The sequence below is a fragment of the Acomys russatus genome, chromosome 23 (genome assembly GCF_903995435.1).
Source record: "Acomys russatus chromosome 23, mAcoRus1.1, whole genome shotgun sequence".
Lineage (NCBI taxonomy): Eukaryota > Metazoa > Chordata > Mammalia > Rodentia > Muridae > Acomys > Acomys russatus.
This window is the reverse complement of record NC_067159.1, coordinates 38,049,483-38,068,990: the sequence shown is the minus strand read 5'-3', so window position 1 is coordinate 38,068,990 and position 19,508 is coordinate 38,049,483. Positions and strand designations below refer to the sequence as shown.

The window sequence follows — 19,508 nt, the reverse complement described above, 5'->3', positions numbered from 1 at the left end:
ATAATCTCTCCATCTAAAATCTAAACTGTATTTGTAAACACATTCAACTACCAGACTAAAGGAGTCATCTTTTTTTTAAAAACAGATCGTGCCTCGGGTTTATTTGTAAAAACAGCATAGGACACTGGTCATCTGTACATCTGTAAAAAGTGTGTAGGTAGGTGTATCACACCAGTCCAAGGAGTCATAGCTTAAGACCTACATTTTCTTTCCGGCAGCTGTTAATGATCTTATTCTGATATTAGTCTGAAGCTTTAAACTATCCCTCTAGTCTTAATTACTATAATTCTTTCATAACTGAAGACTAAAAGATATTCAGAAATGTTTTCTGCTAACTATCCCTAGTACTCATATGTACACCTTTAAAATGATACAATATACAACTCCTTTGAAGATATAATCTCATCTTTGTGGAACAAAAACTTGAGAGAGAAGAAGGAAAAGAGCAAGAAAAGTAAAAAAGCAAGAAAAAGAGAAAGGGAAAATAAGGAGAGAAGGGGAAAGAAAAAGGAGGAAAAAGAACTGAATTTTCCAAATTTTTGCTTCAAAGTTTTCCAAAATGGGAGTCATTTTTTCACATATTATTTCCTTTTTTCCTGTGGCAAGCATAAAATATCTCTCAAACACTAAATAAAACCACAAACACAGCCAGCATGGAAGAAATGGCACAGTAAGTGAAAGGGCAAGGGTGGACTGGAGAGTGGAGCGCTGCCAGCCTTTACCCTCAACATCTGGTGCGTGAGGGCTGCCAAGCATGGCCCAGACATGTTGGCAACTATCTGCCATAAAGTTCCAATATTCTGAAAAGTTGAAGATCTTTAACAAAGTTATGACCTCATATTCATCTTAGAGTACAGATCTGTAAATATCACAACCAAATGAAGCAAGAGAAATCAATGTCACTCAGGTAAAGATTACTTAGGTCTATGCTACTGGGTGATGGATGTGAGTCAGCATTTCACTGTCTACGTTTGTTAAGGCAGGAGGAGCACAATGTTACAGGGACCTCTCTGCATGAGAAGATGCAAATGAGCCGTACCAATCACTTCAATCAGGTTACCATTGCCACTTTTAACTAAGCAAGTATTTACAACTTCTAGTTAGAGATACTCAATATAAAAGACGGCCTTGATTTCCATCTCAGACGTAGCTCTCGCTAATTTATGACTCATGCCTAATGACACAGCACTAAGGATACTGCTCTCTTAGTTCACTTGGCTCACTGATAATAACAGTGTAATCACTTACTTAATAATTTAGGCATTTAGATGGGCAGTCTTCTTGCAAAATTGCATAGGGTTCTTAGGAATAGCAAAACCAAACAAGAAAGGCAAAAGGAAAGTCCTGTTTTAGCTGTACACTGATTAGATGCCTGACTTGGAAACTACCCATGCCTCAAAACTTTCTAATCAAAACTGGTGCTTCTCTGGCATGGATGGCTAAGTGCAGGCTATAACATGAGTTTGGAAATCCAAACTCCTGGAATATGGAACGTGACTTCTCTACGGCATTATTGGTCTCGTCTGACAAGCAGTCGAATATCAAGGCACTGTCAAGAGCACTAGCTACCGAGGACCAGTGGCCTTGTTTTGTCACCTCCACCACGTGTTCTACTGCTTGCTTGTTATTTTCAGGCAGCAGCATGGAATGCAGCCTGGCTTGCTGGGCTTCATTCTGGTCCACAAGTTCACAGCTAATAAACACAACCACTTTTCACACTTCAATGTGCTGGAGGCCTGGGCTGAAGTTTGGATGAAGGCAGAACAGGAGAGGCCAGCTCCTGCAAACTCAAGGCAGTGCACTGCAGAATGCCTGCAAAGAGCCTAATGAAGCAAACACCAGGAAACAGCTGTGCACGACTCTGCTTGCAGATTCTGGACCTTGCCTAGGGTCTGTAGAGAAACACACCCAGCTGTGGACCTAAATATATACACATGCTCCATCAAAGAGATTAGGTAGGGCAAGGCAATCATCAGAAAGAGGAAGGTTTGTTGTAAGACAAATTATGGTTGAGGACAAAATGACTTCTTTCATTGCTACTCAAAAGCTGACTTGTTTGGGGGCTCGTTTTGTAGGGATGATTTCTAATGATGGCAAAAAAAGGAGAAAGTTGGGTTACTGGCGGTGAGGAGAGGGAGCGCGAACATCAGCAGCCTGTGCAGTCCATAGCATGCTACCCAGAGCCTGCAACGGGAGTCAGCAGAGTCCCTTGGGATCTGTTCTTTAAAGCTGATTTGTTATGAAGTAAATGTAGGCATCTCTCTTCACTGAGAGGATAACTTAGGAGAATACCTGCAGTGTGACCCTAAGTTATGGATGTGCATTCAAAATGCCTGGAAACCAGACAGGATAACTCACTCTAGAAAACTAGGCTCTTTAAATTTATTTATTTATTTATTTATATTTTTTGTTTTTAATAGATCCAGACCCCACAGCTCCCCCTCTCTCCACTCTTCTTAACCTACCCCCAGGTTCTTCCAGCCTTCCCTCCCACTCCCTCACTAACACACACACACACACACACACACACACACACACACACACACACACAGCCCTTCTCCTCCAGATCTACGTTTCCTCCATTGCCCTTCAGAGAAGAGCAAACATCCCAGAGATGTCCCAGGCCAACACTCATACACACAGAGAATATTTTATATCTGATGATTTAACCCTCACAAGAAGGCATCATGTGTGTCCATGTGTACACATATGTGTGGGACTGTGATGGCCTCCTCACTGCATAGCAGAGACCTTGAAATATTCTTAGCAAGAGCATTTCATATATACCAGTGGTTCTCAGCCTTCCTAATGCTGCACCCCCCTTACCCAGTTCTTCCTGTTGTGATAACCCCCAACCATAAGACATTTTTTGTTGTGACATCATGACTGTAATTTTGCTACCATTATGAATCATGATGTAAATATTTGATAGGCAGGTGTTTTTAGGCAACCCTTGTGAAGGAGCCCTTCAACTTCCTAAGGGGTCACAACCCACAGGCTGAGAATTACACCTGCTTGATCTGTTTTAATGTGCCGATCTCACTGAAGCTACTGCAAGCAAAGCTACTCACAGGCCACAATCAGCTCAAAGTGGACCATACTACTGATGCAACGTTTCTTGCCGTCTATGTGTGTGGAGCAAGTCCACAGGCCTGCACTCTCAGTTTATCTGAGCCATTGCTCAAGATGGAGTTTTGGCAACTGCATCTCAGAACTTGGCAGTATTCTGTGAGACCTATGTCCAACATGGCACAGCATTGATTTGGGTATTTTGAACTTTGTATGAATTTTGAATTTCCAAATGAACCTAACTTCAAATATCTAGAAAGACATAGTTCTTTTGTTTTTTATTTTAAATCTGCTCAGGAGCAAGTCAGTGATTTCTCTTTTCAAGCATTTTAAAAATAGAGCTCTAAAAAAAAACAAAAACAAAAAAACCCCTCTAATTGGGAGAATTTTAGAATACTTCAAATGGCTTGGAGCTACATATTCATAAGCTTTAATTTTTTTTAAGGAAAAACAAACAGAACTGGGGTGTATCTCAGTGTTATAATGCTTGCCTATCATACGTGAAGTCCTGTATCGACCACAGCACTAAAGAGGCAAAGCAAAATCAGAGTGAAAAACAAAAGCACTGAAGCCGGGGCAGCCACCCACCCCAGGGCTTGGTTCTATTTAGATATTTTAGAGTCATATTTCCTTGTCTAGACTTAGATTTCTAGGGAGCAAGGTGATGGCTTACATTTCTTCATAGTCTGAATTATAGTGTGTGTGTGTCTGTTCATCTCTCAAGAATGCTAAAGAGAAACCCTGTCTCAGAAAACAGAAAAGAAAAGAATAAAATATATTTATTTCAATTAAAAAAGGCTTATACATACATCTATATGGACATATACACAATTATATATGTTTTTCATGCACACACACACACATATATATACTTATACACACATAAAAACACATGTAAAATAGAGACTGACAGATTAACAAAAACAGAGAAAGTTTCAATTGCAGGTAATTAAATACCCCAAATCTTCAATTGATATGTTTGAAGTTGACACACTGTATTAGCATTATATAACTTTTTAGTAAACATAATATTAAAATATTTTATCACATACTTTTTTATCAGATGACTGTGAGTAAACGGTGGGATGAGTCAGTAACCCTGACTTATTACATAAGAATCACTCATTTATTTTAGCTTTCGGTGTTTTTGTTTGTTTTTCCTAAGAGTACATATCAACTAGCATCTATACATTGTACCTTTGAAAAATTTTTTTCTTATGAAAACCACGTTTTCCAATATATAACTGATGGGCCCTTCCTGAGACATCGTACTAGGCACCAGAAAGGACAAGCGGGCACTGCTTTTGTTTGGCTTGGAAAGAGCCACACTCAATGGTTGTCTTTTTTGTTTTGGTTAATTCCTTTGACAAACTACCTAGTTAGATGACAGATGCCACGACACAGCCGCTGCCAGTGTCCTCACGCAGACACACGTGCACTCTGTACCCATTCATGCCAGCAACTTGCTGTTTCACCACCAGCAGCCATAGGTAAGCACCACTCAATTCCTCCTGTACTATCAACTATGATTAGTTCTCTCCCCCTGAGATAGAGTCATTCACTGTTCTCACCAATTTTCAGAAACATAAACTATATGAAAGGCCAAAATCTTACCATTTCTTTGAAATCCCTCTGCATAAAGAGCTTACAGGAGAAGGAGAAGCGTTTATCTCATTAAGTGTATTAAAACTGATGGTTACAGAGTCTGGGTTTCTGCAAGGCATTCAGGTGTGCCCCTTGCTATGAGTGACACAGGAGCAGCTGAGAGGAAACTGTGTACTCACTTCGATGCTGAAGTACCCTCTGTCAACGTAGTCCCCTAAGAAGAGGTAGCGAGTGTTGGCAGGAGATCCTCCCACTTCGAAGAGCTTCATCAAGTCAAAGAACTGTCCATGGATGTCCCCACAAACTGAAAGACAAAGCATAAGTCGAGGCAATGTGAGCTTACGTGTCTGAATCACACGACATAACTTGCAGAGCAAGAAAATGAGGTGGAAAAGCCAAGGCCTTTGCTGAAGATGCCAAAGTTCCTGAGTGGCAGACCTTGATCTCCCATTCAGGGCTAATTCACAGCCTAACTAGGAGAACAGTGTTCATAAGAACATCAGTGGGCATTGTAGTCATGAACTTAACAATTTCACATGAGAGCCTATAAGGAAGATTATTTTTCCTAAGTTATTTCTAATATTGTCATCGGATAGGGTTTCACTGTACAGGTGGAAAAGAGGAAAAGACAAGGTCAGCAATCTGGTATAACCTTTGGATAACTAAAGTGTGGATTCACACTTCCTATTTATTATTGCTTTTTTTTAAAATGTGTTTATTAGAAATATTATGTTTTGTTAGATCTAATATGCAATTGGCAAATTTAAATTCTAAAAGAATGTTTTTATAAGATATGTTATCAATTCCAAAACATTTTTCTAGAGTATATCTGGGAAGCTATAATTGCATAAAATCACTAGGAATTAATATTTATTAAGTTAAATGAAAATTTTAGACATAATTTTATTTATTACTCAGTAGTTATTGTTTATATAACTGCTGGGACCCTCAAAAATTAACACCATGCTCTGCTTTCTGGAGGAGACAGTGTACACAGGTTGTGTAGTTTGACAAGGTCATTGCCAAAAATAAGAAGTTGAAGCTTAAACTCAAATTAATTTGATTAAATACTTTTCTTGCCAACCACCATATGTTCGTACATACATGCATACATTATTCATTATTTTCAAGCTTAGTGTGCTTAAATAACGGACACTGTGCAGATGTGATGGCACCAACGCAGTTGCATCTTCACACACCGTGTGCTGTGATCACCATCATGTTACTAAGATCTACTGAAGCTCATTAGTCAGCAGGCATAGGCATGAAGACACACTACAGAGTCCACTGATGAAACAACTGCAAGCCAATGAATGAAGTCTAAATGATCTGTACAATCCTATTTTTCACTATGAATAGAGAATGACTATGAAACGGGCAGAGGTAGGCAAGGTTTTGTGATGCCTGTGCTGTTGGTCTCCTAAAACAACGCTCCTATTAGGGCACTGTGAGTGCTAGGCCACACCTTTCCTGCGCTCCAGCCGAGCCTCTTCCCTCCCGTTGGCAAGAGGCACTATAAAATGATCAGAAACGTGCTCTTCGCTTCTTGAAATAGCATCTCATCTTAGATTATTTATAAGCAAGCACATTTTTATTCTTATGGTTGAGTACTTCACAACTGGGTCGTTATTCGGAAGGACGAAGGAATTTGGGCCGAGGCTAAGCACATCATGTTCCTCTTGGGATAATATGGAGGTTTCAACCCAGAACAAAGAAGGAAAGAGCAGTGAGTATTTTGGCTCGCATGCTGCCAGGCATGGAAAGCTGGCTCTGGGAGGGACAGATGGCCAAGCATCCATGGGATGCTACGTAAACAGTTCCGTTAAGCTAAAGGTTTGCAACCTGTTTCATTTGGGAGGTTGAAGCAAGATATTAATCTGCTGGGACGACAAGTGGGATCCTGTCTGGAAACAAAACAAAACAGGAAAAAGAGAGCAGGGGGCTATAGCTCAAAAACAAAACAAACAAACAAAAACACAAAACAAAAAAACCCAACAACAACAAAACATCCATTGTAAAAACGTAATTGGCTTATCTTTTATTACAAGTTTTAAAAGGCAAGGCTAAAACTTAACAGCAAATAAGCAGTAAGGGTTCTACTGGTTCACATTCCAGTGCAGACGGTATGGTCACTTACACAAACACCAACTTCTCTCAGGTTGGAGGGATTTTTGTGCCTGTTACATGTGTTTCAACCCACAACTCAAAGGAAAGAAAGTTTTTTGTCTAGTGAACGCGTGTTCCCATGGCCTTCATTACTCCTGCAGAGTGAAGGAAGGAAGCCTCCTGAAGGCCAGTGCCTGGGATCCCAGTAAGTCTCCTCACCTGGCCACTGCTTCTCTTTGTATGGCAAGTAACTATCAGGGCACTATGGCTGGTTACTGGAAAAGATTCAGAGAAAACATGAAGCTACATGACAGGGCAAGACAGGCTCCAAACATTACTTCCAACTTCTATGGTAGTGACTAATTTAATCATCACCACAGGCTGCTATTAGACTACCCCCAGATCAAAACAGTGCCATGAGAACCACAAAAGGAAATGTGGAACCACACTTGCTGGCACCACCCAGGGCCCACCCCGTGCTGCATTCCTCACTAGCGGAATGACCTTGGGCAGGTTACCCACATCCTTGGGGCCACAAGATACATAACATACAGTGACACTGGCCTCCTTCCTAGCAAAGGATTATTCGTGCGATTAGCCATGTTAATATTGTAATAGGCTCAGGAGTTTCTGGATTTTGGTAAGAACCTGACAAATATTACACCAAGCACCATTTTCAAAGGGTTGAATCTGGAATGTCAAGATCCCTGGCTGTAGGGCTTCTCCTGGTAGGGGCTGGAAGGCAGGCCCTCTGGACACATCCCAAAGCATTTGCCTTCTTTCCTCCCACGCCCTTCCTACCCTCTCCTGGAATTTCACAATTCCCAAACATGCTTGAAAGTTCCAGAGTAATTGCTTTCACTTCGCCACTTCAGAGATGGAAATACCAGGATATCCATTGATGCTGTGGACCACAGGTTAGAAACGAAGGGCCTGTTAGCAACTGGCACAACTGTAGCACAGTTAGAGAGCAAGCATGAAAACCCATGATGAACAGGGTTGGGAGATGGCTGGGTGGGTAAAGCACTTGTCGTGTAAGCGTTAGGTCCTGAGTTGGGATCCCCAGAAACCTTGCAAGAGAAGCTGGTTGGGGTAGCATCTCTAATTCCTGTGCTTCTACATGAAATTGGAGATTAAGATGGGAGAATTCCCATAAGTTCAGAAGCCAGAAAGCCTTGTATATGCAATGGCAAAACAAGAGATCATTTTTCAAGGTGGAAAGCGAAGACAGACAACTGAGGTTGCCATTTGATCTGCACATGCCTGCTGTGGCTTGTGCATGTTCATTGACACATATATGCACACATACATACACATCAAGCCCACACACACAAAGGCACTTGATTAGAAAATACAATCGGTGATGAAAAATTCTAGAAAATTAAAAAATTATAGCCGTCTTTTGTTGGAATCTAGAAGCATTATTATCCAAAATGTAAATTTGGATAACAGAAAATTAAGGGTTTTTTTTTTTAATTGTTGTTGTTCTATAAATTTGATTCAAAAGACCACCACAACTACTGGATCGTGGGTTGATGACATAAAGAAAGAGAAAATAATTATTACAAACATTTAAAACCCAGTACACAGACACACACACTGTCACCAACTTTACCTCAGGACACCACACCATGCTGTTATAGACACAACCACTTGTGATGACTGTCAGCAAATGAAAACAACGTCCACCTATCATCATATCTAAAATGCGGAAGCCCAACCAAGGAAAGCAGAAACTCAAATAAAGCACGCCCCCAAAGCCAGAGAGTTTTATAAGGACATTTAAGGATTTTCAAGAGCACTTAAGGTATTTTTAAAGTCAATTTTTTCCCCTCAGATTTCACAGACTGCCTACTTTGTATGTCATATGCTTAAAGTCTTTCCAGACTGTCTTACATAAAGGAGTTTCTCTCTGCCCCCATCCTTCAACCTCCTGCTGCATTCTATTTTCCTCATTGTACTTATCATTTTCAGGATTTACCTAACTGACTTATTTGCTTAGTGATTCACCCAAGACTCTCCCCGAGTGGACCAGAACCTCTGCTAAAATGGGCAGCAGGCAGCCCTGTACACTGTATCACCAGGGCCTGCAGTAGTGTCTATACGCAGAAGGCACACTATCACTCGCCACTGGACCTAGGCCAAGCTCCATTTGGAAACTGGTTAGGAAATCAGAGGATTTTCTGAGGTGCACTTGGAGTCAACAGACATGACAATAATTTTGTGGAATTCATCTTGGTGGAAGACGAGTCCTTCAATTACCTGAGAAGCTAGTTATTTTAAACCTTTACATCACAGGATTCTCGATGCAATCCATCAAGATTGGAGCCAAATACGGGATCAGTAAGCATCTTACTGTGGCCCCCTCACCGGGCTCCATCAGAATCTCCCAAGATGTAGCCTTGTTATCAAACTCTTGGATGATTCCTCTCTGATCTATAGACTTAAACCTTTGAGCACCAGTTTTAACTGTCATTGTGCATGCTGGTGTGGTCTGGCCCACAGTGGTTATATTCAGGTGGATATATGCACTGGAGAGCAAACTCTTTTGGGTTCCTTCCAGTTTAGTATGAGGTTGGCATCTTATTATCTGAAATAATAATAAAGTAATGAAGCAATGAGTTTGTTGAGTCAGAGTGAGGCTTCAAACAACACACGTAACGACAAAGTAGTACCTAGCCTCCTGAGTAGCTCAGAGACATGAGCAACCAAGAGGTAGGTAACATGCCTCTTCAGTAGGCATTTCATGTCTGTGCTTCCCTTCCCTGTGTGTATTGGATAGACTGATGGTAAGTGGAAAGTGCAGCCAACGACCTTCCCGCCATAGGAAGTGACTGTCCTGTCCTTCATCCTCTTAGAAACTACAAAATGGGCCTTGCTCAGCAGTTAAGAGCACTGGCTACTCTTCCAAGAGTCCTGACTTCAATTCCTAGCAATCACATGTGCCTCACAACCATCTGTAATGGGATCTGATGCCCTCTTCTGGTGCACATGAAGACAGAGCACTCACATACATAAAATAAATAAATAAGCCTTTCTTTATTAAAAAAAAACAACAACTATATAATGGCCATATTCTTCCCAAAGCTTGATATTAGAACACAGACTGTTCCTAGACACTAGACTGCTACAGTAAATTTTTTAACATATAGCTGAAATACATAAATTATAGGTACCATTGGATGCCCAAAGGAATGTTGGCATTTTTTGTCATTACCCACAACTCCTTAGGAGGCTAGGTCCTATTATATTCCACTGTACTTGGCTTTCATGGCACTATTAATCAAACAGGCTTTGAAAACCCTATCACACTATAGAGCCAAGTCTATTTCCCAAGTACATTTCTATCTGTTCTATCCGCTCGGACTCCTCGTATTTGTTTCACATTGCCAATGGCGCGCGCGCGCGCGCGCGCGTGTGTGTGTGTGTGTGTGTGTGTGTGTGTGTGTGTGTACTCAACAGGAGGCCAGCACTGGTAGACCTATGAGACAAGAGAGGCTGGCTCACGGGTCCAAAGTCACTCAACAGAAGAGTAATGAATTATGCATTCCACTGCGCTGTGAGAAAGAGTGTTAACAACAATGTACCAAACCCTTCAAACAGCCAGAAGGGAGGAATCTAATCGCACCACAAAGAAATGTCACATCTTTAATGTGGTAGATACGCCAGTCCCCTTACTTGATCATTACATTATGTACAAATGAATCTACATTTCGCACTGGAATTCACAGCTTTGTGTCAATTAAGAGATAAAGCAAAAATCAGCAATCATACAGAAACATAATATAAACAATAAAAGCATCTCTTCATATTCTCAGACAATATTCATATATTGGGTTAAATTTCTCCTAAATTCTACTTCAGCAGATAGTAAGCTAACTGTCAGACTTTGGAGTGTCATGACATTTAATAAAATTAGATTCCAGAAACTTAGGGAATCGTGGGAACATTAACAAAATTAACACAATAAAGATACTGAAATAAAATTAATATTTTGGGGTGAGCCACTACTTATTATGTCCATTGGTTACTTGACAAGCTATAGGACAATGGCTATTTTTCCACAGACTTGTCCTCCATTTGTCTTTAGATGGGAGAAATAGGAACTGAGAAGTACTGTGAACAGCTCAGAAGGAGGGGATGCCATCACTACTGCTGTGGTGCTGCTCCTGGGTTGAGCGACAGAGTACTGAGGACTGTTATTCACAACATCCACGGTAGAGGCTCATGGTGCACCAGGGCCAGCAGCACTGCTTATACACTAGCCCTTATCCATGCATGCTGCTCAGATGATCAGCTACCAATAAAAAAAAATAAAGTCCCAAGCAATGTTACTATTCATAACTACCTTTTGATATCGGTCCCCTTCATCCATATTTCTGGCACAATTCATTAAAATTGTATTGGAGCAATTTCGTACATGATTGGGACCAATGACTTTGATCTAAGATGCATCCTAAGTTTTAAAGTGGAAAGGGTGGGGTGGGAAACACTATGAAAACTTTTATTATTTTTGTATAGAAGACAATAGCTCCTCTCTCCCCTTTGTCTAATATCTTTGCTAGAACTCTGTTTAGCTCTGATATCTTAGGCATAGAGGGTTTGGGTGTACATCAAAATAAATATAAATACGTATGGACGTATGTGTATAGAATGCAACCTACCACAAAGTAGGCACGTAGGCATTATGGGGCAGTGAAGCTGTCTGGGGCAGTGAAACACAGGTTTAGGAGAGTACTCACTATCCTATATAGCAAAGGAGTCCTGAAAAGGAGGGGGGGGGCGAGCGAGGAGTCGGTTATAATGAACAGAGTAAGCTTGTGATATAACGCAGGACGATGGACTGGTCAAAGGGCACATCTAAGAGCCCCTAACCAGGACTTTTCTATGCAGAGAAGGCAGGGAGCAGCACCGTGAGTCTGACTAGATCCCAAGAACAGAAGATGAGGCAAGGCCAGGGTGGCGAGCTGGAAACAAGCACTCCACGAATGAAGTTTGCTCTGTATGTTTCAACCAGAGGCACTAGTGTTCAGAACAAGACTTACATCCATGTGTGCTAGGTCTACAAATCTAAATTAATTTAGCAACTAGACAAATGGGAATTTCTGTATCATAACTTAAACATTTTAAAAAAGAATCCTATTGCTTCTAAGGTCTTATTGGCAATTAAAGTACGGCATTAGAGAGTGTAAACTAAAGCTGCTAGTACTGGCCGCACCAGGATTAGGATAAAAGTCCAGTTAAAGTGCCGTGTAAATAACAACTTGAAAAGGCTTTGATAAAGCTGTCCTTCTTGGTCAAAGGCGCATAATAAATGGAATATAAAGCATACACTTTCAGATAAGATGATGTACAGTAGCCTTGCCTCAGTACAGATCTACATGGGTTCTATTTACTCACCCATTGAAAAGGAGACCTATCAAGAAATATCACTCAGTCAACTTCATGCTCACAGTGAGTTAGATTTTTTTGTCACACTAGTTCCAGGATGAAGAAAGAATATACAAACTTGGATGTTATAGACACAGTATAACTAAAAGATAAATAACTAAAATTTGAACGGACAAAAACTAAAATTTTAAGGACAAATATTTTAAAATTTCTTACCTGGATTGGGCTGGTATGGTGATTTACAAGTAAAGTGATTTTAATTTTAATTCATGACTCATTATTTTTATAAGAGACCTTTCAGCTCCTCTAAAATACTGACTTTCATCATCTTGTTGGATTTGTACGGAAGTCCTCTTCAGCAAGTTTTTCCAGTGTGTACTAGAGCACCAAGTGACAACCTCCCTTTAGAAAAGGTGTAACCCAGGATCTCTGGTGCCCCATATTTGGCCATGTCCCTTTGTTGGGGAGGCCCAATGGCACTCGGAGGCAGGATAGTGAGCGGACTACCAAGAAGAGACTTGATACCCTAGCACCATATTCAGGGGGAGGAGGTCCCCCTCGGTCACAGTCATAGGGAAAGGGGATTGGGGTGAAAGTGGGAGGGAGGGAGGAATGAGAGGATGCATGGGATGGGATAGAAAATGAGATGTAATATGAATTATTTTATTTTTCAATAAAAATGTGTTAAAAAAAAAAAAGAAAAGAAAAGAAAAGGTGTAACCAATCTCTGCACAACTCTCACTTTTCTAAGCCCCAGGACTGTAAGCTGGTCTTCTCCCCTAATGGCCATATTTTCCCAGGACAACAAAGACTTTGCTGTCAGGGAACTAACAGTTTGTCTCATTCTCAGCGATAAGGATTAACCTATTGGCCTTACTGGTTCCTTAAATACTTTTTTTTTTCTATCAAATTGTTTTCATTTCTAAAATCAGCTGTTTTGAGAGGAAGAAATTTGCCTGTAGAGGCTAACCTAGAGGTTTACCACAGTGGGTACCCACTTCTTCCTGTTGATAATCCAGGTTCAGTGGATGAGAAGTTCAAGTACACGCCAGTCAGCCTACCATGGGCATGGCTCATTCACTAGAACATGCAAACTTCAGACAACGAAAAGGTTGCCGAGGAGCTGCGAGGGAACCTTGGAATTCTAGTGCCTGGACAACATCATCGTCTGTAAACTAAACAAAATTCAACAAAACAAAGTCCTCACAAGGTTCTAACTCCCCAAAGTGGCATGTTTCAAATAACGAATAGATTTCCATAGGAAACAAATTCTTCACAAGGTCATTCTAGTTTCATACCTTTGAACAATAATGAAAAACCTGAATCCAATTAAAATGGGCTGAAGTAAGAAATTTTAAAAATAGAGTAAAAAAAAAAAATCAGATACAAAGTGATCTCTTCAGTCAGTAGGAGGAACGTTAATTTCAACCCTCACTTCTTCATCAGGCCATTTTAGGAAGATAAATAATTGTCACATGATATTAAATAGGATAGACAAAGGCAAATGAAAGGACAAGGGCACAATATACTGTTGACACAAATGTTATAGTCTGTTGTCAAATACATGAGTCTCCACTTGTAAGTGACAGAGTAAGAGTCAGTGTGCACCATAATACTAGTTACTGAAAGAACACATATGCCTAACTCTAGTAAGGAAGGACTACAGGCCAGGTGTACTCCAACCTTTCAGGAAACAATTGAAGGGCATACTCATGTATTTTCCCCTCATAAGCATTCTTGTTTTTTGTTATTGAGATTTTATCTTTCAATTTTCTTAGAAGGTATAAGATAATTTGCTTGTCAGAGAAAACTTATTAGAAAAGTGTTCATTCTATGCACTATTTAGTTAGTTTTCTATCTCATCACCAATCTAGATTTCTTTTTTTTTTTTAAGATTTATTTATTTTGTGTATCTGAGTGCTCTATCTGCATATGCATCTGCATGCCAGAAGAGGGCATCAGACTGCATTATAGATGGTTGTGAGCCACCATGTGGTATCAGGGAATTGAACTCAGGACCTCTGGGAGAGCACACAGTGCTCTTAACTGCTGAACCATCTCTCCAGCCCACCAGTCTAGATTTCAGTAAAGATGCATAATTATTAAATGCTCATTATGACATTAGAGAGTTATATAAATCACAGTTATGGTACAATGATGACATAAAAATAATAAGTATGTATAATACCTCTGGCATTCTAAAAATTATGTCATCATTGCTTAGTTGTCTTAAGAAGTATTGATTATTTGATAGTTTATTTACCTTAAGTAGCTCTCACTAAGTCCATGATTGCCATCATCAATCAAGATTATCATATAAGCCCATGGGTTGATAAATTTGATCCAAATGTTTATGAGTTTATTAAACACATACAGCTACTCAACTTACTACGAATAAGTTAATGTTAACTCTTAATTGAAAAATTAATCTTGGGTTCTAGGCTCCCAAGAACACCCTGAAACACAGACTCTTGTTACTCCAGAACTAAGGCAGGTTTCAGTGTCTTTGTATTCCATTTTAGGCCTTCTCAGCTGTCTGTGCTTTTACGTTAAAAAATAAAATAAAATAAAAATGCAACAACAACTTCCTTTCTATGTTTTCCTGAATGTTCTATGTCTTTCCTGGGGAGAAGAGTGTGGAGTAATACTTAAGGGCAGCCTCTGATGATGGGTTACTGCCCAAGCTGAACTCTACGATCTAACCAGTTGAGTGACTTACCCTGGAGAAACCAGCTCATCTCCTTTGTGCCTGTTCCATCATGAGTCAAAAAAAAAAAAAAAAAAAAAAAAAAAAAAAAAAAAAAAAACCAAATAACATCTTCCTTAAAGGAAACTTCTTAACAGTGGCTGAGTGGTTAAAGCTGACCAGGTACTTTAGGAACAGAACAAAGGTTTGTGTCAAAGCCATCGCCCTTTACTCAGAGTTCTTGAGCATTTGCTTCATAACTGCTGTCAGTTGTTGCTGTTGTTCTGCAGGGGGAGGGGGCATTTAATATGAGCTCCTCATGTTTTACCCTTGACAATAAACTGTTCAATCTCTCTTAATTACTTTCCTGTTCATTCTCCTTAAAGCAGCTTTCATTATCTACACAAGGCATGGGCCCTTCCAGTTGCTTTTCCCAGTTCCCTCCCCTGCATATTCACACTTCCACTCTTTTTTTTTTTTTTTTTTTTTTTTAAATAAAGGTCTCTGTTTCAAGGCTTGGGCCATCTTGCTCTGTAAATTCCCACCTGTGTAACTGGGTCAGGACATGTAATTTTTTGTAAGGCATCAGCTACCTCCTTTATTAGGATTCCGCCAGTTTACTTTATAAGCTTTGAAAATGTAAGAGAGAGAAAACTCTTAGCATATGGTATATTTGCTAAGACAGTACAGCTGAGGTAGAGGACTGTCTACATATATCAGAATGATTTTGAATAGTCTGCAAGATTATGATAAATATGTGGCCCATCGGTATGCACTGGATTCATAAATAAAACAAAAAACGTATTCTGTGCTTTCTCTTTTCAATCAAAATGCATGCTACCATGTATCGAAAGCTGCCAGAGCTAATATCAAATAGATGAGGTCTCCTGATTCCCACTTTCCATTTTTTCCCTTAAGGATGGAAATATCTCCAAACGGCTTCAGTGATTTCTGCCAGCCCTTCAGCGGGTGGCCCACGACAGTTTCCAGTCACTCTTATTTTGTTTTGCAGCAAACCTCATTTACAAGACCACTCTGTTCCCTGGCTGGGTAATGGTGGTAATGTTTTAAAAGCTGGAAGTGACATAGTAAAGAAAAGAAATAGATGACATTTCACCAAATGGATTTTCCAAAAAAGAAAGAAATATTCTGTTTTAGCTCTCTGGAAAACTCAGTTTAAAATCCTTTGACTGGGGGAAAAAGTCAGTCTCTCTCTCTCTCTCTCTCTCTCTCTCTCTCTCTCTCTCTCTCTCTCTGTGTGTGTGTGTGTGTGTGTGTGTTTGTGTGTGGGTGTAATGATACTCCTAAAATTTGTCCATTTCGGGAATTAATTATTATGTGATAAAAAACTAAAGGCAAGAAAATAAATAGGACCATTCTAAATCACTCACATTTGCTATTAATTGTCTTGCAGTTATGCAGAGACAGACATTACAAGAGTTTAGCTAAAAGTGACTTTCAAGTATACAGGTCCATCTATGCGTAGGACAAGTAAGGGCGTATGTCAGGGCTCTGAAGGGCATTGCCTGCCTACAGGCACACACAAAAGGTGGTATAAATGGCTGCAGGCTGTGGCTTCCTCAGCCAAGACATGTAAGCTTCCTTGTCATATATGAAAACTTTATTTTTAATTCTGAACTGGCCATCCACTTAACCTATATGACATTCTACCTAATAATTATGTACAAGTATTTTACATAGATTTTAAAGGTACTAAAATATGTAAAAAGCTCAGACATGTTAGAATTCACTAATCTGCAAATTAATTAAGAATCTAATATCTGAAAAATAAGTTTGACTATTTCTTAACACCAACTAATTTTCTTTGATTTACATTTTATCTCTCCCCAAGTAGATATTTCAGATATGTTTATGTACCAAGTAAATGAATAAAAGTGTCTACCAAGAATACGAAAGTTAAGCCGGGTGTGGTGGCACATGCCTTTAATTCTGGCACTTGGGAGGTAAAGGCAGGTGGATCGCTGTGAGTTCAAGGCCAGCCTGGTCTACATAGTGAGTCCAGGACAGCCAAGACGACACAGACAAACCCTGTCTAAAAAAAAAAAGCAACATTAAATAATGAACAACACTAAAGTTGTATAAAGGTATAAAGATGTAACTTGCATTAGATTAAAAAAAAAAATAGATTCATGGCCCCAAGAACTTAATAGCAAAACAAAGAGGAACTGTGTCTAAAAAGTAATTTTGGAAGGTACTAGTTTTGTGGCTATCAGCATAACTCCTTCTTTATCTAGAAATTTCTAGGCAGTCAATTATGGTGGAGAACTGTGCATAAAAGTCACATCTTTCATTAGCGTGTTACTGGGCATGTCATCTCACTGCCTGCTTGCCATCCATTAATTTTTTTAAACAGAGACTTAGGTGCCCATCAACAGATAGCTAGATCAGCAAAATGTGGCATGTACACACAGTACGATTTTAGAAAGCAGGGAAGAAAACAAAATCAGGAAATCTGTGAGAAAATGGATGGGCTGGGAAAGTAGTAGATTAGAACAAGGTGACCCAAGCTCAGAACGACAGAAACCATACCTTTTCCCTCATAGGTGGATCCCAGTTTATGATGTATATTAAGTATGCTGTGTGGAGAAAGCCCAAATAAACAGAAAGAAGAGCTTCAGAGAGCTAAAAGGAGGTGGAGGGAGGGTGGGGAGAAGGTAAAGGGACATAAGTGACCTAAAAGCAGAAAGGAGAGGGAAAGGGGAGGCAACGCGGGGAGGGGGAGGGGCAAGAGAAGTAACCATAAAGCTCATTGCTTCAAAATGCCATTATGATATCTAATGCTTTGAGTGTTAATTTAAAATAGAAGTACATTTCTAAAGGGACAATAAAACATCACTCTGAAAAGAATCATTAAGTTGCTGGGCACAGTAGTTCATACCTTTAATCTCAGCACTGAGGACATGGAGGCATACAGATCTTTTGAGTTGGAGGTCAGTCTAGTCTACATAGTGAGTTCCAGGACAGCCTGGTCTATAGAGTAATAATCCGTCAAACAAAATGCTGACTTACAAATATAGTTACATATAGTAACATTTTCATTTTAAAATTTCAATAACAAGAAATGCAATGAGATCATTTTGTTTATCCAGACACAAATTAACATTAAAATGTGAAAACTTATATTAGATTCTCCCAGAATAAGACTATTTATATGGTTATTTATAGGAACAATTTATGGTTATTTACATGAAGAAGGTTATTTATATGAAGATTATTTATTATTATTGATTTATTTATTATTTATGGAAGCTTTTATATGACACAATATCATTTTGAGCCTGTATGCAAAAAAAAGACAGACTCACAGCCTTCTAAAAACAACAAATCATTTCATCATAACGTCTTTGTGTATTTGTACACTTATGTATGTATTTGTCTCTGACCTGAACATGAGCCAGGCTTACATTCATTGTTTCTGTAGCGTATGGCAAATATCTAATTAAATTATGCAAACAATGTTTGCCTAACATGTCCTACCTGGCATACAAACTGAGTGATCATGGTAAATTAATGCAAGTGTTTAGAAAACACAGAATAGCTGCTGATAACCTGTCATAACTTGTGATTCATTAGCAATCATAATTTCAGATCTACTTTAATTTTTGTTAATTAAGAATGATGAATGTTTGTTATATATTTGAATTGCTAAAGAGTGATCATGATTATTAGTCAATTCTTCTTCCCCTTGACAAAATACAGAAGATTGAAAACATGTTCATAATACATGTTTGATAAATGGTTAGATGGCTTTTTACAAGGGAAAAGCATATTGGGTAAAATCTCATAATCTCAAGTTAAATTTCTTTTCTAAGGACCTACTTCATTGAATTTCCACTTTTACCTTTCATATTCATTGTTTATTTTGTTTAAAACAAAAATTGAGTGGTTAATATATATATATATGCATGTGTGCATATGTATACATAAATACACATGAACAAAAATTATCTTAAAAGTATTATTTCTCTAGGGTTTCTGAGATGGCTCAGTAGGTAAAGATATTTGCTGCCAATCATGATGACCTACATTTGAGTGTCAGGATGCACATGGTAAAAAGAGAAAACCAAGTCCTGCCAGTTGTGCTCTGATTTCCTCCTATGTGCTACGGCATGCCTGCAACCATCCACACACTAACAAGCATAGGAACAAAATAAGTAAATTAATGTATAAAAAATGAAACATGTCACCAATCATTTTACAAAGGTAAAATTAATATTTAAAAAAGAGCACTTAATTTCTTCCACGATATAGTATTCTAAATACTTCAATCCAGAGAAAAATTTTCTACAGTCTTAAATAATACTTAACCATATAAATTAGGATACAGCATTCTATTCGTTGTGTCACGTGTTTACATGTGCATCCTTACATGCTGATGGTGTATATATGTGTGCACATTTGTGCAGAGCCCAGGGAAGTGGTTCTCAACCTTCCTAAAGCTGTGACCCTTTCATACAGTTCTTTATGCTGTGATGACCCCCAACCAGAAATTATTTCATTGCTATTTCCTAACTGTAATTTTGCTACTATTATTAAATGAATGTAAATGTCTGATATATGACCCCAAGAGGGTCACAAACCACAGGCTGAGAACCACTGGTTAAATGCAGTTGGTACTTCTTAGGTGCCA

The 19,508-nt window shown here is 39.1% G+C and overlaps 1 protein-coding gene across 3 annotated transcripts in view; it reads right to left on the bottom strand.

Moving 5' to 3' along the window:
• The window catches only part of Ppp3ca (protein phosphatase 3 catalytic subunit alpha), a 280,533-nt gene that overhangs the window by 63,162 nt on the left and 197,863 nt on the right, over nt 1-19,508 (bottom strand). For all 3 annotated transcript variants that reach the window (XM_051166061.1, XM_051166062.1, XM_051166063.1), the window contains exon 3: nt 4,854-4,978. In XM_051166061.1, the coding sequence (XP_051022018.1) occupies nt 4,854-4,978 (125 nt within the window). The remainder of the gene's footprint in view (nt 1-4,853; nt 4,979-19,508) is intronic.